This window comes from Camelus ferus, chromosome 9 (genome assembly GCF_009834535.1).
Source record: "Camelus ferus isolate YT-003-E chromosome 9, BCGSAC_Cfer_1.0, whole genome shotgun sequence".
In the NCBI taxonomy this organism is placed as follows: Eukaryota; Metazoa; Chordata; class Mammalia; order Artiodactyla; family Camelidae; genus Camelus; species Camelus ferus.
The window spans coordinates 57,211,275-57,234,315 of NC_045704.1; the positions used below are offsets into that span (position 1 = coordinate 57,211,275).

A 23,041-nucleotide genomic window follows, 5' to 3' on the forward strand; every position below is an offset into this window, starting at 1 on the left:
TTGGTAACAAGACATTAACAAATTCAACCCAGCAATATATAAAATGAATACAGCACAATAGGGTTTATGTCAGGAATGTCAGGCTGGTTCAACATTAGGAGGTTTAGTATTGTAATTCACCATACTAATAGTCTAAAAATCTAAAACCACACAATCGTATCAATTGATGCAAAAAAGGTATTTGACAATATGCAACATTCATTCATGATGAAACTCTCAGTAAATTAGGAGTATAAGGAAGCATCCTCAACCTGTAAAGAGTATCTACAAAGAAATTTCAGTTAACATCATACTTAAAGGTGAAAGACTGAATGCTCCCCCAAGACTGGCAACAAGGGAAGACTGTCTACTCTTATTACTCCTGTCAACATTGTGCTGAAAGTGTTAACCAGGGTAATAAGGCAAGAAAAAGAAAAGGCATCCACTTTTGAGAAGAAGAAATAAAACTGTCCCTAAATCATAGATATTTGTCCATATAGAAAATCCCAAGGGATCTGGAAAAAAAGAACCCAAACTACTTTAATAAGTGAGTTTAGCAATGATGTAGGATACAAGGTCAACATACAAAAAGCAAACGTATTTCTATGTACTAGCAATATACAAACTGGACAACAAAAATTTAAAAATAATACCATTTAAAGTTGTTCCCCTCAAATGAAATTCTTAAGCATAAATCTAGCAAAACATGTACAGGATCTATAAATGACAACTAATAAAAACAGATAAAATAACACCCAAACTAGTGGTAAAATATACTGTGTTCATGGATTGGAAGACTCAGTAGAGAAAGATCTATGTTCTCCCCAAATCGATCTATAGTTTTAATACAATAACAATCAAAATGCTAGCAAAAGTTTTTGTAGCCATAAATAAATTCTCATTTTTTGGATCTGGAATGGCAACAAAAATTAAATTAAAAAGACCTAGAAGAGCTAAAAAAAATTACTGTAAAAGGAGAATAAAGTTAGAGGAATAACACCACCCAATTTTAAGACTTACTATAAAGCTACAGTTAGCAAGATACTGTGGTATAAGCAAAGGGACAGACACAAAAATCAATTAAACAGAATAAAGGCCCTAGAAATAGTACAGAAATATGGCCAACTGATTATTGACAAAGATGCAAAAGCAATTCAGTAGATTGCTTTTTATTTTTTCTTTTCAACAATTGTGTTGGATTAATTAGACATCCATATTGCACTTAAACTGCACAACTTATACAAAAAACAAACTCAAAATGGAGCATAGACTATAAAATGTAAAACCAGAAAATTTATAGAAGAAAGCAAAGAAGAAATTCTTCATGACTTGGGGTTAAGCAGTGTTCTTAGGTATGTCACCAAAAGCATGATCCATTAAAGAAAAATATCAGTAAGTTGTATTTTGTTGAAATTAAAAATGTTTTGCAAAAAAAAAAAAAACTTCAGAGAATGAAAAGCTATGGATTGAGAGAAAAAAATTAGCAAATCACAAATATGACATAGGACTTGGGACCTAAATATATATAAATAATAAGGAAACAAAAACAGTAGGAAAAAAAAGGCAAAAGACATTAGTACACATTTCAGTGGAAGATATAAGCACATAAAAAGATGTTCAACATCTTTAGGCATTAGGGAAATGCAAATTAAAACCACAATGAGATACCACTACACAACTAGTAGAATGACAATACCAACTGGCTAGGATAGAGAGCAACTAGAATTCTCATACATTGCTGGTGAGAATACAAAACGGTGCAGTCACTCTGGAAAAGATTTGGCAGTTTCTTACAAAGTTAAGCATAGTTACTATGTGATCTAGCAAGCCTACTCTGGGCAATCTTTTTACCTCAGACAAATGAAAACATTCACCCAAAAATCTCTAAAGGAATGTTCATAACAGCTTTACTTGTAATAGCCCAAAAGAATCATCAAATATTCTTCAATGGGTTAATTGATAGACAAACTGTGGTATACCAATTGGATGGGATACTCCACAATAAAAAGGAACTGTTGATGTGCACGACAACCTGTGGACAAATCTCAAAGTCACTGTGTTGAGTAAAAGAAGCCAGTCTCAAAAGGTTACATAGTATATACTTTCACTTTTAAGACATTTAAAAAAGAACTATGGTGATGAATGGATCAGTGGTTGTCAGAACTTTTATTTGTGGGGAGATGTGACTAAGGAGAGAGCAGGAGGAAATTTTTCCAGGAAAAGAAACTGTTATGTATTCTTGATTACGGCAGTGACTACACAGATCTACGTATATGTTAAAATTTATGGAGAATTTTTACCAAGAGAGAAAGGGGAAAGTCAGTTTCACCCTATGATTAAAACATCTACAGAAGTCACACACTATGTGATGAAAAGCAGGGATTTTTGTCTTCTACCTATTAGTAGATCAGTTGCCCAAACTTTTCAAAAAAGAATTAGCTTTCCAAGGCAATGCTGGATGCTTTTCTTCAGAGTCTTGGTAATAAGTTAAAGTTAGTGGTCCCAGTTTCACGGTCTCTGTGATCGCCTTGCCTTCTTCATAGACTGTCAGGCCCTTAGGCTGTGTTTGCCTGGTCTGGAGCTGGGGCTGGCAGGAAGCAGGCACCTTCGCGCCAGGCTACTTGGAGCGTTTCCTGCTGTTAGGCGCGTCCTGGCTCCCAGCCCTGAGCCGAGGCTGGGAGTTCCCGCCCACGCGGGGTCTTGAGAACCTGACTCTACTGTTCCGGAGTCTCCAGTTTCAAAGCGGGAAATCATACTAGATAGCCGGCTTTAACGGGGATTTAAAAGAGGAAAATAGCAGCGCGTTAGATAATTTCATAATGATTCAAGCCAAAGTTGCTGCGTTCGCAACGCATGAGTTCAACCTGCTGTGCTGTAGATGAGTGTTATTATTTGACACAAGTAGCCTCAACGCTTTCTTACTGGTCTTTCTTTCAGTGACCAGAGTTGGTGTCTCTTGGCTTTCTTTTCCTTTCCAGTCCCTACACCCTTTCTTTCTCACACTCCAAATTGCCCTCCAACTCACTCCCACCCACTTTCTTCTCGTCAGCATTCCTTGTTCACTCTTCTCCTTGCCACCGGCGTCCCCTAGGCTGAGAAAGCCGCGTTGCCCGGGATGGGGAGCTCAGTGACATCCCAGGTGGCATCCTGTAGACGTTTCCGATTGGGACCTTGACCTGGTTCTAAATTAGTGGCACGTATAAAGGTTTTAAAGAGTGGCTGCCTTTGAAAAACCTTTCAAGTCCCCCCATTCCGGGGATTCTCTAGGACTAAAATGTTAAGTCCATAGTGGAATTCTTGGTGCCTCTTGCGTCTCCTCCAGGTCCCTTGGGCGGAATGCACTCTTTAACCGAGCATTTATTGGGCGCCTAATAGGTACCAAGCAGTGGTTTAGGAGAGGGGCTGCATCGTGAGCAAACCCAAGGTCCCTCCCTGGTGGAGTTCACGACTAGAGTCACGGAGGCGGGCAGAGCTGTAGAGGCGCAGCAGGCTGGTGTTTCACGCGCGCGCCCACCCGAGGGGATCTGCGGAGGAACTCGTGGAGCACAAAGGTGAAGTGGCGCAAAGAACCGAAAAATGGATGACTTCAGACTGAGAGGCTGTGGTTGTCACCCGGGGACCTGGCGTTCGATCGATCGTCAGAGTCCTCCACGCCTTCGGGCTCCGTATCAACGCTCAAACCTGCCTGATCACAGGACTCGGCCTCGATGTCTCCCGCGTCCCCAGATTTCTGAAGCGGGGAGCGAGGTTAGGCATAACAGAGGAGTTGAGGGTGCCCTAGCTTGGGGGTAGAAAACACTTTTCTGTACCTCTGTACAATAAGACAATTGTGTTTAATACATTTTCCTAGTTTCATGTTAATAGCGAAGCTATCTTATCCTCAAGCTTCTCTTCCTCTCCTCTCAAGGCTCTAGTTCCTCAGGCACCTCTAGCAAAGAATGTTGTTTTAAACAAAAAATTCATTTTAGAACTCCAGAGTCTACCTAATCCACACCCACCATGCATCCTCCCCTACTTTTCCAGAGGCTAAGTTTTTACAGCCTAGCATATTTGGAACACTGGAAATTCCTAAAACGGAGAACAACAGAACTCTGGTCACATCTGTGGTGAAGTCCGGCTCCAGGTGGGAAATCTAATCAGTGGAACAAGTTACTTGACTTTTCTGTGTCTCCATTTCCACATGTAAAATGAGTACTTTGGTTATCCAAAGTCAAATGAGATTTGCAAGTAAAGCCCTGAGCCCAGTGCCTCTCACATAGTAAATGTTCAATATGTGTTAGCTTTTAGCAGCACCGTTGCTATCAGTATTTTCATTATCTGCTTTGTTCTTTTAAACTAATATCTTTCTTGATATAAATGGATTTTTAATCAGTCTCTAATTGATGATCATTAAATTGGCTCCAATATTTATTATTACAAATACTGCTGCAGGGATCAGCTGTCACTTGTTTGTTTCTCTATGGATTCCTGAAAATGGAATTTCCAGATCAAAATATGTGTTCATTTCTAATTTTGCTAATTCCCTGCCTAATTACCCTGAAAATAAGATGTAGTAGGTCATATCCCAATGTTTTATAAGAATGTTCTTTTCTCTACCATTTTGCCAAAGGTGGGTAGTACTTACCTACTATTTCCTTGAACTTATTTTTGCCATCATTTTTATATTCACCACAGAGAGAACACGTTCCGTACATGACACAAAACTCTGAAAAGCATCATTAATATGGTTACATACAAATTTATATTCAAGATACAAACAATGAACTTTAAATACACACACAAGTACATATGGCAAAGGAATTATTTTGTATTTAGGATATATTTTTATCAAAGTTATGTATACCTGTAAATTTGTTCAGAAAAACAGTGGTCCTGTGATGTACTCTCACAAATTTTCATCATACATAACCAGTTATTTAGTTATGTTCTTATCTCTAAGTAAATATTTCTAATCTTTGATTTTCAATCATAGTTTGATGGATCAATTATTATATTAACTATTTAAGCTCTAGTCACAGTTCAGCCACACAGGATATAAATAGCAGGAACAAAAGACCAGGGTCTTCAGGGACACTTTCAAATGGATAAATCAGAAGTTTAATTAATCTTTTCTGTCACCCCTCCTCTATTTTCATATTCCAGAGAAGTACCAAATTTGATTGGTTCAGCTTGGGTCAAGTGCCCTCTCCTTGAGCGAATGAGGGCAGGGCACCTTCACGAACAGTACCAGGAAAACATAATCCAAAGAGGGAACAGAATTCCCAGAAAGAAAATGCTTGGGTGCTGGGTAGGCAACAACAAGAACACACAAAAGACCGTATCAGTCAGTGATGGGTATATGTAGTAGAGGAGGATGCAGGGTGAGGGGAAAAAATTGTTGAGAGATGTGGCTCTTGGATATGCCTGTATAGGTTGAAGCTACAGACACCTATTGGGGGCTGCAGAGGGGCTAGGAGCTGAGAATTTATTCTTCCCAACCTGAGGAGACTGGTGAGAGGGCTGTTTTGGTTACCAGGCAGAGACTGGGCCTGAGCTAGGTGGGAGAAGAAAGGAAGGCAAAGTTCATTCTTGAAGTAGAGGAAAGCCTGGAGCAGGCATCTTGATAGAGATTGAGGCTACCATCACCACTGGCAGTTGCAGATAGTGGGCCAGATAAGGGTATTAAATCTATGTATAAACTTGCAGTTCCACTGAAAGAATAGCTTCTAGTAAAGGTTCCTTGTGGAGAGGAAGTAGAAGACCTGATGGGAGGCAGGGTTCAAAAAGGAACGTCTGTGGTGCTATGGAGAAAGCCTGTTGATTAATCCTGATTGGTTCCTTGCTCAGACTCCTAGCCAACCCCCCAGAGCCCTTGCCCTGTAAGTGCACAGTCTGCTCAGCCACAGCATCTCAAGCCAGGAGTAGTCCCTTGGGATCTTCATGGTCTGGGGTTCCCAGGCTCTCTCCAGGCCTTGCCCAGAAGGCAGTTGCCTTGCAAAGGGGAGAGATGGGGGAAAAGGATACGTGCCAGTCACTCCAAGGAATTCAACAAAGTCCTGACTTGGTTCCAAAGAACTTGCAAGTGTATTTACCTTCCTACCCTGACCCTCCCAGATAATGAAAAGAAGCTGCAAAGACAAATACCAGGCAACCAGATTCAGATCTTCCAGGTAGAGCCAAAATAGTCCTAGGATTATTAAAAGATTCAAAATGCCGGCGAGAACGCTCTTGTGAGGAGCCTTGGTCTCCAGAAGCGGCTATCCGGCTCCTTACCTTCCAGACTCTCTGTTCTCCTTTCTATTTCCTTTCTCCTTACTCATCATTTCCTCCGTTTCTCTCCTCCTTCCGTCCCTCAGCTATCTTCCACAGACCCACCCCCCTTTCTTTTCACTCTCCGAAGTTGTACTTTACAGTCTTGGGAACTGAATGTTCCAAAACTAAGATTTGGTGGTGAACATTTTCACTAGACAGGAGGTCCTTCAGAACTCCGGACCAAATTTTTCTACTGAGCAGAAGAGAGGACCCTCTTTCCATCCGGTCCCGTCCTGAGCGTCCTCAGTGGAGGAGAGTCGGGGTAGGACGAAGGGGAGCCCGCGGTCGGGACTCGGAGACGCTCGGGCTCATGTCACCTTCGCCCCCGGAGGAGCCGGGCCGGCGGCCATGGTCCGGTACCTGGGGTCTCCACAGCCGCTGGCACCCGCGGCCCGGGCTCCTCTTTCTGGCTGAGCTTGAGACGAAAGGACCAGATTTCCTTAGCCCAACAGAGGCTTTCGTGTCCTGTGAGACTTAGGAGGGAGAAATTCTGAATAAAATCAGACAAACTGAAATAGGATCAATTAAAATTCGGAATAAAATGGGACATCTGAGTGAAACACAGGACTTCCGACATAACATTGTAAAATGACTATAACTCAATTAAAAATGTTAAAAAACAAAAACAAAAACAAAAACCACAGGACTTTCAATTCAGATTTGGAACCGTCATCCAGCCAGAAAGTAAGACGCAATCACCTTGGCTGATTGGGGACTTCACAGCCCCTCATACCGACCATTTACTCACAGGGACAGACGATCGCGCGGTTACAAGAGATGCGGTGTGAAGCCCCTCGGAGTGCAGGTTTCGGTGGGTGCAGCCTGTGCCCTTTACTCACGAGACTCAGGGTGGCCCGATGAGGTTGGGGAACTGTCTCGGTCTCTAAGCCCTTGGCTGCCTGGCCGGGGCCTCGGATGTCCGGAGAGGGGCCGAGCCGCCTGGGTCCAGCGGGGACACCCCGGGTTGGGTCCCCCTACCTGCCTACCACGTCCCTCTGGATCCCGTCTACCCCAGAACGGGTTTCCAGAAGCCAGACACACGAGGAGTCAGCGAAGTGCGAAGTACAAGATCAAGGCAAAGGCCGGGAGGCGCCGGTGGGAGAGGGAGGATCTCGGGCAAGGGGAGCTCATAGTCTTTTTAAGTAGGACCGAGACCATCCGATCCTGAGAGCAGGACGGAGAGGGAGGCGAGAGCGGAAAAGCACGTCCAATCAGCGCGTATCTGAGGCGCGAGTTCGCTTGCCGGCAGCCACGGAGTTGGGGCTGCGGATAAAAGTCGTTTGGGCGCTGTCTAAAGGGAAAGTTGCAACAACACTCGAACTCGAATCACTGCATTCAGAGTCCAAAATGCTCACCATTACACCACGGAAACGCAGGTCAGCACGCCGCTCCGCTGGAGAGCCAGGCGGCGCCCAGCCCCGCGGGCGCCCAACCCGCCTCCTCCCCTGCGCTCGCTCGCCCCGCCCGGAGCCCGCTTCCTCCGCGACGCCAGGAGGCGCCCCACTCGCTTTCCGTCGGCGCGATCCCGCAGGTTTCTACCTCGTGGATGAGACGACATCCGCTCGGGGATGATCCACAGGCAGGGCTTTTAAACCTTGCCCGAAATCCACCTGCTGTGCCGGGGTTTCTAGAGGTTTCTGCTCTGAGGTAAAATTCTCGCCAGGAAAGAAAAGATGCAAAGTGTTCCTTACCTTTTGTATTCAGTTGTCCTTCTCCCCCCGCCCTGGGAGCTCTGCGACCCTCAGAGCAGCCCTCGGGTCTCCCTGGGATTGCCCCGCCGTTGGACCCGAGGTGGAAACGGTAGAAGCCCGACCGGCTTCCATCGGGGGCTACATTCCTCTGTTGCGAGTCGTGCTGGAAGCCTAAAGACCCCTACGCGGAGCCCCGCCAGAGCCTGGCCTCTTCTGCCCCGTGGGGGATGGTCGGGGGTAAGGAGGTGACAGCGTTTCTTCTGGCCTCTTTCCCCTCTCCCTTCTTTCTCCTCTTCGCTTTCCGGGTCCCCCCTTCCTGGCCTCCCGCGTCCCCGAGACTACAGGAGACGCTCGGTCTCGGTCTCGGTCTCGGTCTCAGTCTCGGGTGGGGAGCTCCGTGTACTGCCCGAGTGGCTTCTAGACGTTTCCATGCTCCGGACGTTTAAGGGCTTCAGCTGACAGTTTGAGAGCTTCCAAGAGCGGCCCCTTTGGAAAGCCTTTCACAGCCTCCCTTTCTGGGGAGGGTGCAACGCGCCATGTGAGCGCAGGGAAGGTGGTACATGGGGGACGTTTGCCCGAGAGGCGGGGTCGTCAGCTGAGGGGGCTCCGGGGTGGCGGGGACCGGGCGGCCAAGGCCATGGGTCCCGCGATGGGGCGTCGTGTGCCGCTTCCTGGTGTCAGGCCCCGAACGTGCCCCCGTGAAGAGCCGGTGTGCCCAGAGCCAGCGGGTCTGAATGTGCTTCCAGCCGAGGAGGGAGGGGTTGGGGAGCACGTTCGCTCCGCGTGGCAACAGCGTAAGAGTTTATAATCCTGCTCTGAGCACAACAGGAGCCTACGACTGCTGATTGGAAGACCTGTGCTTCAAGCCCAGCACGGAACGTTCTAGTCTTACGTCCACTCATTCTCCTGCTTCTCAGTCTCCCAATTTACCAAGCCTCCCTCCTGAGCTGCTTTTATGCTTCAGGCAGCGACCTGTAGCTCTCAGTTCTTGTCCTCACGAGCTTTGCTCTGTGGGCGCAGGTCGTGCAGCTGTGGAAGCTCGGTCGTCCCGGGTATTGACGGAGCTCGGCCCAGCGCGATGGATTCTCGGGGTCTCACCAGACGCCTCTGGTCTCTCTGCACCTTCTGGAGCACCAACCACACCTTGACCTACCTGATGGGACCTGTGGATTCCACAGGAACTGCCATGCTGATGGAGGCTGAAGAAGGGGCGTGGAAATCAACTTCTCAGACTCCAGGTTGGTGCATCTCCACAGTCAGTCATAACCAGCCATTAGAGGGTGCCACCAACGCTTTGATTTCAGGGTGTTGTGTGCTTACCGTTTTAAAGAATTTAACAACATTGCTTTGTTATTTTTTTAATTTTTAAATTAAAGTGTACTCAGTTTACAGTGTTGTGTCAACTTCTGGTGTACAGCATACTTTTTCAGTTATACATATACATATATATATATATTCCTGTTTGGATTCATTATGCATTACTGCAAGATATTGAATATAGTTCTCTGTGCTGTATAGAAGAAGAAGGTTGCTGCTTAACTATTTTATATATAGTAATGAGCATCTGCACATCTTCAACTCCCAATTAACCCCTTCTCATCCTCCTTCCCCCATTGGTGACCATAAGTTGGTTTTGGTTTTTTTTCTCTTTTTTTTTTTTTTTTAACATTTTTTATTGATTTATAATCATTTTACAATGTTGTGTCAGATTCCAGTGTTCAGCACAATTTTTCAGTCATTCATGGACATATACACACTCATTGGCACATTTTTTTCTCTGTGAGTTATCATAACATTTTGTGTATATTTCCCTGTGCTATACAGTGTAATCTTATTTATCTATTCTACAATTCTGAAATCCCAGTCTATCCCTTCCCACCCTCCACCCCCCTGGTAACCACAAGTCTGTATTCTCTGTCTATGAGTCTATTTCTGTCCTGTATTTACGCTTTGTTTTTGTTTGTTTGTTTGTTTTTGTTTTTGTTTTTTAGATTCCACATATGAGCGATCTCATATGGTATTTTTCTTTCTCTTTCTGGCTTACTTCACTTAGAATGACATTCTCCAGGAGCATCCATGTTGCTGCAAATGGCATTATGTCGTCGGTTTTTGTGGCTGAGTAGTATTCCATTGTATAAATATACCACCTCTTCTTTATCCAGTCACCTGTTGATGGACATTTAGGCTGTTTCCATGTTTTGGCTATTGTAAATAGTGCTGCTATGAACATTGGGGTGCAGGTGTCATCCTGAAGTAGATTTCCTTCTGGATACAAGCCCAGGAGTGGGATTCCTGGGGCATATGGTTAGTCTATTCCTAGTCTTTTGAGGAATCTCCACACTGTTTTCCATCGTGGCTGCACCAAACTGCATTCCCACCAGCAGTGTAGGAGGGTTCCCCTTTCCCCACAGCCTCTCCAGCATTTGTCATTTGTGGATTTTTGAATGACGGCCATTCTGACTGGTGTGAGGTGATACCTCATTGTAGTTTTGATTTGCATTTCTCTGATAATTAGTGATACTGAGCATTTTTTTCATGTGCTTTTTGATCATTTGTATGTCTTCCTTGGAGAATTGCTTGTTTAGGTCTTCTGCCCATTTTTGGATTGGGTTGTTTATTTTTTTCTTATTGAGTCGTATGAGCTGCTTATATATTCTGGAGATCAAGCCTTTGTCGGTTTCACTTGCAAAAATTTTCTCCCATTCCGTAGGTTTTCTTCTTGTTTTACTTCTGGTTTCCTTTGCTGTGCAGAAGCTCGTGAGTTTCATTAGGTCCCATTTGTTTATTCTTGCTTTTATTTCTTCTAGGAGAAAATTTCTGAAATGTATGTCAGATAATGTTTTGCCTATGTTTTCCTCTAGGAGGTTTATTGTATCTTGTCTTATGTTTAAGTCTTTAATCCATTTTGAGTTGATTTTTGTATATGGTGTAAGGGAGTGTTCTAGCTTCATTGTTTTACATGCTGCTGTCCAGTTTTCCCAACACCATTTGCTGAAGAGACTGTCTTTATTCCATTGTATATTCTTGCCTCCTTTGTCAAAGATTAGTTGACCAAAAGTTTGTGGGTTCATTTCTGGGCTCTCTATTCTGTTCCATTGGTCTGTATGTCTGTTTTGGTACCAATACCATGCTGTCTTGATGACTGTAGCTCTATAGTATTGTCTGAAGTCTGGGAGAGTTATTCCTCCAGCCTCTTTCTTTCTCTTCAGTAATGCTTTGGCAATTCTAGGTCTTTGATGGTTCCATATAAATTTTATTATGATTTGTTCTAGTTCTGTGAAATATGTCCTGGGTAATTGGATAGGGATTGCATTAAATCTGTAGATTGCCTTGGGCAGTGTGACCATTTTAACAATATTGATTCTTCCAATCCAAGAGCATGGAATATCTTTCCATTTTTTAAAGTCTTCTTTAATTTCCTTCATCAATGGTTTATAGTTTTCTGTGTATAATTCTTTCACCTCCTTGGTTAGATTTATTCCCAGATATTTTATTACTTTGGGTGCTATTTTAAAGGGGATTGTTTCTTTACTTTCTTTTTCTGTTGATTTATCGTTAGTGTAAAGAAATGCAACTGGTTTTTGAACGTTAATTTTGTAACCTGCTACCTTGCTGAATTCTTCAATCAGCTCTAGTAGCTTTTGTGTGGACCTTTTAGGGTTTTCTATATATAGTAACATGTCATCAGCATGTAATGACACTTTTACCTCTTCTTTTCCAATTAGGATCGCTTTCATTTCTTTCTCTTGCCTGACTGCTGTGGCTAGGACTTCCAGGACTATGTTGAATAGGAGTGGTGATAGTGCGCATCCTTGTCTTGTCCCAGATTTTAGTGCGAAGCTTTTGAGTTTTTCACCGTTGAGTACTATGCTGGCTGTAGGTTTGTCATATATAGCTTTTATTATGTTGAGATATGTTCCCTCTATACCCACTTTGGTGAGAGTTTTTATCATAAATGGGTGTTGAATTCATAAGTTGGTTTTCTATGTCTGTGAATCTGTTTCTGACTTACAAATGAGTCCTTTTGTGGTTTTGTTTTGTTTTGTTTCTTTAGGTTCCATATGTAAGTGATAGCATATGGTATTTTTTTGTGTGTTTCTGGCTTGCTTCACTTTAAATGACAGTGTCCTTGTCCATTTGTGTTGCTCCAAATGACATTATTTTATTCTTTCTTACGGCTGAGTCGTATTCCATTGTATATATACACCACAACTTCTTTATCCAGTCATCTGTCAATGAACATTTAGCTTTCTCCAATGACTCTACTTTCTACACAGGTTTAGGTGTACACATACATTGAGCAGATATTACAGAATCCTCTCTTATGCTCTGTTCTCCCTCACACAATTTCTTCTATTATTAATATCTTGCAATCGTGTGCGACAAGGGCACGTGGATACCACGATCACAGTGGGAGGCAGTTTTCCCAAAGTGAGGCTTATCCATTGCACCCCGAATGTGCTGAAACTTATCATTTCCCCGAAACTGGCAATCGTGAGTATACGAATTGTAGTATCGGGGAACTGTGTTTGAACTCTTTACTGCCATTTATGGTGGATAAGAGACCATTTTAATATATTTAATAGTTGGGGTAAAGTCTTGGAAGGCACTTCTGGGACACATTTTTCCCAGAGGGCAAACCCTCCTGCTCCCCTTCTAAGTTGCTTTGGGGAAAACATGCTGCATTTCCTTCAGGTGACAGACTGTGAATTAACAACCTTCCAGGTGAATGAAGATTAAGGTCTTAATCCACAAAATAGGAACACTTTATTTCAGACTAGTTCCACTCCCCATTTTCTGGTGGAAAGTGAGAGTTGATCATCTTACTCCTTTACTGCAGAAACACCACTTGAGATCTTGAACTCAGAGAGACCTGTGTGGCCAGGTGACTGCCTCTCCCAGCCCAGGGAAGACAGATGTTTCTGATAGCTTGCCTGGCTTTCCCCAGTTTTAATTTTCTCTTTTATATCGGTCATGCAATACCCCCAACTCACAAGCAGTAGTATGTAGCACGGTGTCCAGTGTGTAGCAAGTCAGGCACCGGAACATTTTCTACCAACTAGGGGAGAAAGATTTTGTGAGTGGAGTACTTTCCGGGGTCTCTATTGGAACGCCACAGTAAGGTTCCGGAAAGAGAGTCTGGAAATCTTTGCCCATCCTTCAGTGACTGGTTTGCAGCCCAGGGACTTGAAACATCTGGTGTCTCTTCCTGGCTTGGACCAGTGTTTCCCTAGAGACACCCCATGAAAGTGCACACGCTCCCTTTTGCCTGTGTGTGGTCATGATCATCCCTCCTTGAGGGACCTTTTGGGGATTACAAGTAACCAAGGCTGACATGCTTTTAAAGGGGCTTTTCCGCTCACAGAGAACTGGTTTTTAGCACAGACCAAGAAGGAACATCCCCTCAGTCTTTGGGCAGGGGCCTGTGGGACTTCTGCATCCCCTAATATAGACTCAGACAGTTCTGTCCTTGGAACCGGTAGGGTGCTTTTAAAATGCAATCTTTAAGAGTTTCCCTTAGATTCACCCTGGTTGTGGCTGTGTTCTTTATCGTGTAAAAGCCACTTCAGAATCTTGAGAGACATTTTCCAGCTTGGAGTTTTCAAAGGGGTGCCATGTGAATACAGAGTAAGGGAAGTTGGATTTACTCTTCTGAGAGAAAGAACAAAAGAAAATGACAACAACAAACTGGGTGAGATACAGGAAACAAGCATTTTCAAGAGCCTGAGCATGAGGCAACAAAGCTTAGTGAGTGATCCCTGAGAAATGGGAAACAAATAAGTGAGCCCTGCAGTTGCTCCAGTTTGCCACCTGGAGAGAGTTTCCAGGCAAGGTGAGAGAGGAGACGGAAAAGAAGCCCCATGGATTTCACTGAGTGGAGGACAATGAGCTGAGTATCTTGGTTCCTTCTCATCATCTCCCTTTCCCCACGTTGAGCCTTTTGGAGTTTGGTGTTCTCACCTGCTGATAACCCACACTGTCCTGGGAGGAGTCAGGTTTAAGCCCTCTTCAGAAAGGAATGTGCCCCTCGGTCTGAATCTCCCAGTAGAATTAACACCATGCTTTACCCGCAGGGACTCCATAAGTGATAAGCGCTCACAAATGATTAGGTACGTAAATGGATGCCTGAACTGAGCTGACACTACGGGCCAAACTGATTTGTTCTCATGTTGGAAATAAACAATCTCCAAGAAAGACTATTAAACTCAGACAAGATTATTCTAAGACCTGAGTAATCAGGCAAAATAAGGCTACCTTATAATTTGTCCAGGCACAGACAAACCAAGGTCACTGTGCAACCGACAAAATCCCAAACTTCCTCTTCTCTTAAGGCAATGTTTTTTACATCTGCACTTCAGTCATAGACCTGCCTGTGCTGAGTAACAGTATTCAATATGGAACAAACCCTCCTTCCTCCCATCCTCCTTCGTATCTTCCAACCAAAGCCCAAATCTGATACGAGACTCTTTCTGATACCCTTTTACTTAGATCATACTGTGTCTTTCTGGCTGCAAAGAACTAAAAGCCCATATTGTTTGATGAGAAGTGCGTTCCTAGTGTTTGGCTTAAGTGAATTCACACGAGCTTTCCAGGAATGAGCAGCTGCAAAGGGAGCCTCAGAAAGAATGGTTATGTTGTGTGTCAGATTGCTAGGCTTGGAACTCCAGAACTTGGTGTTATCCTTAAGAAAAAAAAAACAAAGATCCTTTCTATCAAACCCTTTAATAACTGACCTCAGGAGCTCAGACAGGATCGTCCCATGTCTTATTGAAGAGAGAGATTGAGGATAAGGTTCAGAGAGAAGGTTATTAAGGGAGACTGGTCAGCACAAACTTAGCTTAAAAAGACCTGGGATCTGGCAAAACAAAGAAACAAACAACGTTGTTGCCCTTGAACCAGCAGCCATTGCAGTAAGAGGTGAATGAGCTCAAAGCTCACTCAGGGAAAGAGAGAGTCACCTTCTAACTTGCATCCTTCCCATGGTGTTGGAGCCTGAGAAAAAAGGGGGATGTTCCCATGAGATGGGTCACTATAACATAGCTGGGATTGGCTGGGCTGGTGGTTTCACAAGGGTGACAATGGCCACCACCTCCAAGTGTTCCACGAAGCATTCGTGACTTAGTGATGGAAGGATAGAGCGGATTACTTTTCAACTCTAGGGCCCCAGGTCCATCACAACCCTGTTCACAGCTGAGGGATGTTACTGCTGTGTGAGGAAACTCAGAAGTACATTCTGTCCAGTCAAAACTAGTTGTCCAAATCCGTCCTAAACTGAGGTGATTGAAAACGAATTCATTACTCAGTTTATGGGTCTCGAGTCTTCGTGCAATATTTGAGGTGCTATGAAAAATAACTTTATATATCGTTTATTAAGTAAGTACCAGCTTATTAAAAACCTTCAAAGTCTGACCCAGAGCTTGCTCAGTGAGGAAAGCCAGGATTCAGGCTGATGATTTATTTTATAGTTATTTGTACAATGGGAAGCATTTCTTCACTAAGACTCAATCCAGAGAGCGTACGTTCTTTATAAAAATGTTATCATGGATAGAAAAATCAGGATTCTGTAGGAAAAAAATCTGAGATGACTTATGGAGGAGACAGAGTGCTGCTCAACTCCACTGGTCCACAGAGACACAGGAATCTCTTCATGCACTTAAACAAGCTGTAGGCCCATGCCTGCCCCTAACATTCTGTAATAATACAGAGACCTTTAATTTACAGGATAAAGTGAATGAAGATGATGACAATGACCACAGCTTATCAGGAAAATATAGCTTTGGGCTTTTGAAGTTGCAAATGGATTTGTATAAAAGAGCAGTATGTGATTTTGGAAGACAACTTAGCAACATATTTGATTAAAATGGCCATTGAATATTTAGTCCATGTGCTGCCAATCACTTGATAGAGTGACTAGCCTAGTTTGACTCTAGCCAACACTGACAATTTGAGAAAGGTCAAGGACTGACAGAAGAGCACATCGCCCCAGGAGTGGAGATACTTGTGACTTCAAGTAAGTCAAGTACCTTTTGTGAGCCTTTGGGTTCATCATTGTAGAGTGAGGAAACTTGACACATTTTATTTTTTTCCCACACAGAATTTGCAGCCCCACAGACACCAGAAAATCGATGTCTTTCAGGCCTCTTCTGCGTCTCACACACCAATGGCATTAAGCAGTGTGGTTGGAGGATGACTTGGGGCCGGGAGAAGGCAAGCTTTCTAAGTGGCTGATGCAGTTTTCCGTCTTTAACCTTGACACAAATGCTCCGGGGCACTTGGTCACACCCATTTCACCCTCAAGTCAGGTTAGTCCAGCAGCTAAACTGAAGGGACTGATGCTACTGAGTGTCTCCTAAATCTCAGGGTCACCAGACCCAGATGCTGAGAAAGTGAGGACTTCCTTTAGAACATCACTTTCCCCTGCCTGCCTGTCTTTCTCTTCTCAAGCTAATCTTCTATGTCCCTGAGCACAAGGGCACACAAACGCTGAGGATCATCAGCCTTCCCTGACCCATGACCTTGAGCTTACCATGTTTTATTTTTCAGATCTAGACCAGGGCAATGGCACGAGTAAAACTCAAAGAGATCTGTCAAAGCAAGTTCCACGAACACTGCTTTGGATCCCTTTCTGTTCGATATGTGGGTGAACTGGATGAATATAGAACGACAGCATCATGCTGACAAGTCTTTCCAAATAGATGGTCTCTATTCAATGACATGTGCAGAAATTGCTTTTATCATTTAGACAGCTTGGAGACAGAGTTTGTGGGACTACAACGCAATTCATATGTGAGAAGTATAAAATGTAGTGTTCAGTGACATTACAAAAAACAGCAAATAGAGTAATCCACACCTAGAGGAGGAGTTTAGAAGACTGGCACGTCAAATATGACAAAGTTTATGGAGCCAAGAAGCTGTCCAAGTGAGATGAGCATCTGACCTAACAAGAGATGCAGTGAACAGAATATTGAGTCAGGACGGAAAACACTTTTTAAATTAATTATTCATTCACATAATACTATATTCTGCTCTTTGTCCTGCAGTTTTTGTGATTTACACAAAACTGGCAAAGACCCAGAGAACAGTGTCATGGCATTCTACAAGTCTGACATCTTTCTCGGTGAAAAAGCCTTAAAATGTGTGACGACTTAAAGAGAAAGTGGTGTGACTTCATGATAGCCTTTAAGAAAATAAGACTTTCAAGGAAACAGTTTATCTCCTGATATTTTTATAGACACAGGAGAAAACATGAGAACTATGCTTGGATGACTTTTGGGAAGAGATAGGTTGGTGGTATCAGCACAAGTGTAGAAAGCAATTAAGAGTGGCTGGAGAAGGAGTGTCCCCATAGGTGGCGACCTTCATGAGACCCCAAGCGGCGTGGCCTAGGCAACTGGAAGGCAGGGGCCCCCAGGATTCCGTGCCCCCTCCCCCCCGATCCAGTTCTGTTATTGCAACTGCAGACGGTTACCTGGCACGCCAGGGCCCGCTCCATCACTCCTGTTAGAGTCTGCGCAGCAGGCAGTGCCTGGGGCCCTGAGCTCTGTGCTCTTGAACGTCGTTTTTGTGGTTCAAGACCCTCAAGTGTTGTGAGCTGGTGATCCAGTTGCTGCCAACAGTAAGTTAAGTACTCCCGTTTTTGTCATGACTCAATCCTGATTAAATTTATGTGATTTCACTTGTTTTTAATCCATCATATGCTGCGTTTCTTCTCCCCAGCCCCTAGCTCTACATCCTCTGCCTCACGTCACCATGGCAGAATGCCTTGGCCCTTTATGTGGTCCGAGGGCAGAAGTTACACTGTTGGAGATCAACCAGGAGCTGCACTTAGAGCTGACCAAACAGAAGCAGGACTTCCGAGATCTCACCCAGAAATTCCTTGTATGCCAAGCTACTACCTACTACCTGGCCAACCAGCTGCAGAAATACAGTAAGTCCTAAGGGTCATGGTCACCAACGTGGTGAATGATCACTTTCTTCCCTCTCAGTAACTGAAACTCTCCAGACTTTCCCTTGCACCCCTTTGTCAGTATAAGTGTCATTCTGAGCACAAGGCAGGAAAGGTAGAAGTAGCTATTTGACCCTCATTTCCCTGAGGATGGGAAAACTGCAGCACAAAGAGTTGAGCAAATTTTCCAGGTGTGTAGTGAGCTGTAGTGTGCGACTAGAGTTCAAATTCCAGTTATTGATGCCTCTTGGTATCTCTCTAGAACAAGCTAAAGTCTGTCCATTGGAATCTTTGCTGAAGTGTATCTGGTCCTGCATCACTGTTGCCTAAACGTCTGGGACTAATGACTGCCCTCAGCAAGCTTCCCTGAGGTCACCGTGGCAAAGCACTGTGCCAGTTACACTGAGGTCATGTGGTGACAGCACACACTGGGGGAAGCAGGTGATAGTACCTGCTTTGAAGGAGCTAAAGGATGAGCCAGCTCGTCATGGAAACCATGGTCTCCATGAGTGATACCATTCAGACAGGGGCTCCCTGGTGAGAGGGAAGCTGAGTTTCCTGGGTGGAGGGTCTCCTTCCAGAATCCCAGGAGGTCATGTGACACCCTGTGTTGAGAGTCTGGATGATTTCTGGGGAAATCAGATAATCTGCATCACCCAGTTTGTCTCTTGCTGTGCTGGTGAAACTTTGGTGATGTGGGTCAGCAGGCGAAATCCAGGCGACCTTGAAGGCTGGATCATGAGACACGAGGCCAAAATGAGAATGAGGGTAAGTGGGGGAGAACACCATCCCTAGTAAAACCCACAGCAGTATATGGGGCAGGCCCTTCCTAGTGCAGAGAAGAAGATCAGAGACTCTGGGCCAGGCTTCCTGGGCTCATAATCTGTGCTGCGTATCTTTCTGTGCCTCAGTTACCCTCTCTGTCCATCCAGTGTTGCTGCATGTGTGAGATGCAATCAATAGTAAATTCTTGTAAAACTCTTACAACACTGCAGGCACATCGTAAACACACTTCCTAGCATTGCAACTTGGACTAACACAGATTATCCTAGTATTTTGGCTCATGTCTTTCACGTCCTTATAGTTTTATGCAACATATTTCACACAAGTGTATCCAGAAGAATTTTTTTTACCCTTTGAGGTACTTCTTCATTACTGAAATCCCAGCACAAGGGAATCAGGAGTCCATTAGTCCTAGGGTCCATCCCAACCACACAGGAAACCACCACTTCATGCCCGTGCTCAGTGTTTCACCTCCGAGGTTGCAAGTCTTGGTAGAGTGGCCCATGATGCAGGGTCAGTCTCAGGAAATGTGAATTCTGAGCTTTCCTAATGCCACTTCGTCTTCTTTACTTCCTTTCCGTGCCTTGGAGTTTCTCTTCCCTCAGCTGTGAAATGGGGACTAATCGAATGCCATGCAGTCGGGAGGCTGAGGAATGAGACGTGGAAATCCCTGCCTAGAGCCTTGTAGCAGGGTTACCTCTGACCTTGGGCTGGACCCTGCCTCCTCCCTGGAAGGCAGTGAGCACAGCAGGGGGTGCAGCTTTCCCCTGAGGCAGCGTCTCTGTTTTCTCAGAGTGTGAAGAGTGCAAGGACATCATTGAATCCGTGCTGGGGGAGAAGCTGCAGTTCCGGGTGGTGACGTTGACAGAGCAGCTGGCAGAGAAGCTGGCTGAGAAGCCAGTGCTAGCTGATGAGAGGTTCAGGTAAGGAGGGCTCTGTGCAGGGAGGCTGGTGGGAAGTGTAGGCCTGTCTGAAGTGGGGCCACGAGTGACTTTGGGCCAGGGGAGTGCAGAAATGTTCATCACGTTACATGAAATTCACCAGATTGAAATCCAGTGAACAAGTCAGTGGCCTTTGGAAGCTTCACCATGTTGTGCAACCAGTACCTCGCTGACCTCTGAATCACAGTCCCCTCCTGAATCACTGCACCTTGTCATCCTTCCTTGACTCTCTCATTCTCCTGTTCTTCCCACTCGTCACCAGCTGGACCTGTCCACACCATGTATGACTTTGTGACATTCACTGCCCAATATACCCTACATGGATCTTTACATGGAAATGGGCATGGCTCAGTGAGACACTGAACAGACATCTTCATAATGCAGGCTTAGGAAGACATTAGGGTTTGTTTCCAGAAGAAGAAGAAGATGACTGGGATGTAACGGAATCTTAGAGGAGTATCTCTGATACAGAGGAAGCCTTTGTTATACCATTTGTCTCCTCTTTCCACAGGAAGTTCCCCCCATATGTGCCAGAATTCTGCTCTGATGGCTCCTTGGGGATGTTCTCACAGAATTGCCTTTGAAATCTCCAAACATGTCTCATCCAACTGTGCATTTTAACACCGTCTCTTCTATCTCTCTTAGGGAATACGATAGCCTAATTCGCTCTCAGGCACGAGAGCTGACCGAGTTACGGAGGAAATTACGGGACAGGAGAGAAGACTCTGTCCTGCTCATTCAGCAACTGAAGGTCATCCTCACCCACGATGACCTGGACAACAACCAGGGACAGGGCTTCCAAGAGCAGCTGACCAAGGGACGCAGGCTGGCAGAGCGCCTTGCCCGCAAGCTCAGCCCAGGTAACGTGGCCACAGGCTGTGATAGCACTGAGCCTCTCATGCAAAGCTTCCTGGCTCATAAGAGACTCCTCACCTCCACTAGGAGTGAGTTTACCAGCTGTGCTGTTTCCATGTTTCATTTTGGAGACCATGACAGGACCAGCACTGGCTGAGTGGGAGGACAGAGGAGAAATGCACAAGATAGAGGTCACAGTGTTTCAACGACCTGCTTCCCCCTGATGGACGGTGGCCTTTGGGGCAAGACAGCATCCCCCCAGGGTTAAAGCCCGGGAAGGAGGATGTGACAGGGGGTAGCTTGTGGGAGTGGAAAGTGCCCTGCGCTATGCATCAAAGTTCCCAGACTCCAGCCTGAGTGTTGTCTTTACTGACTGTGAGCGAGTGATTGATTTTCCCTATTTCAGTGTCTATTTCCTCTTCTGTTCAATGGATCAAACAGGCTGTTGATGGTGCTGCAGTGATTAATGTGGGAATATTCATGAATCAGTTCAGAAAAAGAGAAGCCCTTCACTGTGTAGGGTTGGATCGGACACTGAATGTTGCTGAACTTGTGTTGGGAAATTTGTTTCAGTGCGCAATTTCCACAGAGAGAATTTCCACTGATAACACTCAGGGAGCATGTGAAGGTCCCATGATGCGTGCACATGGAGGCATGTGGGACAGGGTCGTCTTCCTCTTCTTTCACAAAGCAGAGTATCTATATGAGAGCCGTGAAGGGGTGTACAGCCTGTGTCTAGGGAGAACTTTTTGGCCAGATAGATGAACGTGTTGTAGAGGTTGAGATGGGAGGTGGACACTTGTACAGTGGTATAGGGAACAAAAGACTATTTAAATGTCGACCCCATGTCAGGCAGAGGGGACAGGATTGTCATCCAGCTGTTTGGTGTCACACTGAACGATGGATCAGACATCTGGACCAGGCCAATTATTTAAAGACATTGCATTGGACCTTGAGCACGGCAGTGACTCATACAAAAATATTTATGTTCCCATGGCCATATAGCCATTCTGATTGCAGTCTGTGAATTGGGGAAAAGCTGACTGGATATTTCTGAATTTGTTCACAGAAGTTGATGAAGATGAGGAATATAAACTGGATGAAGAAACACTCACCCCCAGGTAACCATGAAGTCTTCGGAACCGGTAATGGGTAGGTGAGCTACGGAGAGGGTAGAAGAAAGATGAACACGTGAGGGCAAGACAGTGTCAGGTAGCAGATGTGAGAAACGCAAACCTGCAGATTGCATTGATTGACTTCAATCAACCAACATGGAAGTGGCCCTTTCACTTGGTTGTCTGTTGTCTCTGTGGCACTTGTAGCTATGGCCCAAGAGAATGTACCACCTTTAGGGTTTCCTGCGCACACAGAGACTATGGATACTCTCCTAAATGAACACTAAGATGAGATAAATGACTATTTTTACACAGTTCTTCAGTACTTGTTAGTAAGGAAGGTAGCAATGGAATCAGTAAAGAAGGAACTCAAAAAATAAAGCACCAATAAAACTTCCTAGAAAAAATTTTAGTTGTCATGTGACACCAGTAAGAGAAAGGCTTTAGAGGCCTTTCTGTTCCTAAATAGAAGGGATATCTCTGAGGCTCTACAATACCTTAATAGTTAGAATCACTTGACTACCTTATCTTAAACTGAATATGATAGAGGCAGATGGCAATAGCACCTGGTGTGGAGGTTCACTTGTGCTTCGTGATCCTGATAGGACCACACTGGGATGTTTGAATCTCATTCCTCATGACATGTTGTGTGGCCAGTGCACCGAGCAACTACTGGTCTCTCCCTCTACCACCCCCTGACAGCCACACTCTGCTTGACACATAGGAGGATAGTTATTTCCCTCTTTAAGGGGACTGCCCCTGGCTTTCTGTGTCCATTCCCTATGGCCCCCCTATCAGAACCAGCTAGGACAGCTTGGTGTCTGATCCTCTTAGTTTACTTTCCTGTCATCAATTTCCCACCTGGCACAGCATGGAGCTCGAGGCATTTGAGAAGGAGGAAGTGCTCCAGGAGTCCCAGGACGAATGTGTTTTGAATGCTTCAGTTCTCCAAGAAGGACCTGACTACAACCGGCTAGACAGTGAAGGCCACTTGGCATTTGATGAAGAGAAAGTCGGCCATGCTCCAGATGTAGCTGGTGCTTGCTCCCATGTTGTAGAAGATGAAATTCCAGCTGACCTCCCAGGTAGCCTTTCTATTTTTCTTCCCCACACACTGTCTACAATGAAGAAAGTCTCCCCTGAATGTCGACCCTAGTGACATATATTGGTTTAACCCAGAGAAAAGGATGGATATGAAAGACAGTCATCATTCTGGCCAGGGAGCCTTGGTCCTTTTCGAGGCTCAGTCCTTGTATCTGACTCACTGGACCCCAAGTTAGGCCATGGGACCCAAATCAGCTGTGAGTAACTGTCACCCACCTTCGCTCATCATCCACAGGAAGTGTCTGTCAGACGTTTGGGTCAAATGTTTCTTGCAAGCTACAACGATCGAATTGTTCTTTTTGGACAATGTCCCTGGCCTTCCTTGGCCTGTCCAAA

The 23,041-nt window shown here is 44.9% G+C and overlaps 1 protein-coding gene and 1 long non-coding RNA gene across 7 annotated transcripts in view; one reads left to right on the forward strand and one right to left on the reverse strand.

The window, feature by feature from the left end:
* Positions 1-2,126: 2,126 nt before the first annotated feature.
* Positions 2,127-7,531, reverse strand: LOC116665850. Its single transcript, XR_004322589.1, has 2 exons — positions 4,604-7,531; positions 2,127-3,760 (listed from the first exon to the last, which is right to left on the reverse strand). It is a non-coding gene; the product is annotated as an uncharacterized LOC116665850 (long non-coding RNA).
* A 247-nt stretch (positions 7,532-7,778) lies between these two features.
* Positions 7,779-23,041, forward strand: part of LOC102517664 (neuroblastoma breakpoint family member 4) — a 30,239-nt gene continuing 14,976 nt past the window's right edge. The window contains exons 1-9 of one of the 6 annotated variants that reach the window (XM_032486912.1): positions 7,779-7,917; positions 8,982-9,199; positions 15,684-15,972; positions 16,057-16,264; positions 17,679-17,889; positions 19,484-19,613; positions 20,277-20,491; positions 21,556-21,607; positions 22,472-22,686. In XM_032486912.1, the coding sequence (XP_032342803.1) occupies positions 16,190-16,264; positions 17,679-17,889; positions 19,484-19,613; positions 20,277-20,491; positions 21,556-21,607; positions 22,472-22,686 (898 nt within the window). In that variant the 5' untranslated portion in view covers positions 7,779-7,917; positions 8,982-9,199; positions 15,684-15,972; positions 16,057-16,189. Of the gene's footprint in view, positions 8,207-8,981; positions 9,200-15,683; positions 15,973-16,056; positions 17,578-17,678; positions 17,890-19,483; positions 19,614-20,276; positions 20,492-21,555; positions 21,608-22,471; positions 22,687-23,041 lie in introns of all 6 variants that reach the window. The other 5 variants (XM_032486913.1, XM_032486910.1, XM_032486911.1 and 2 more) reach the window with 5 other exon arrangements.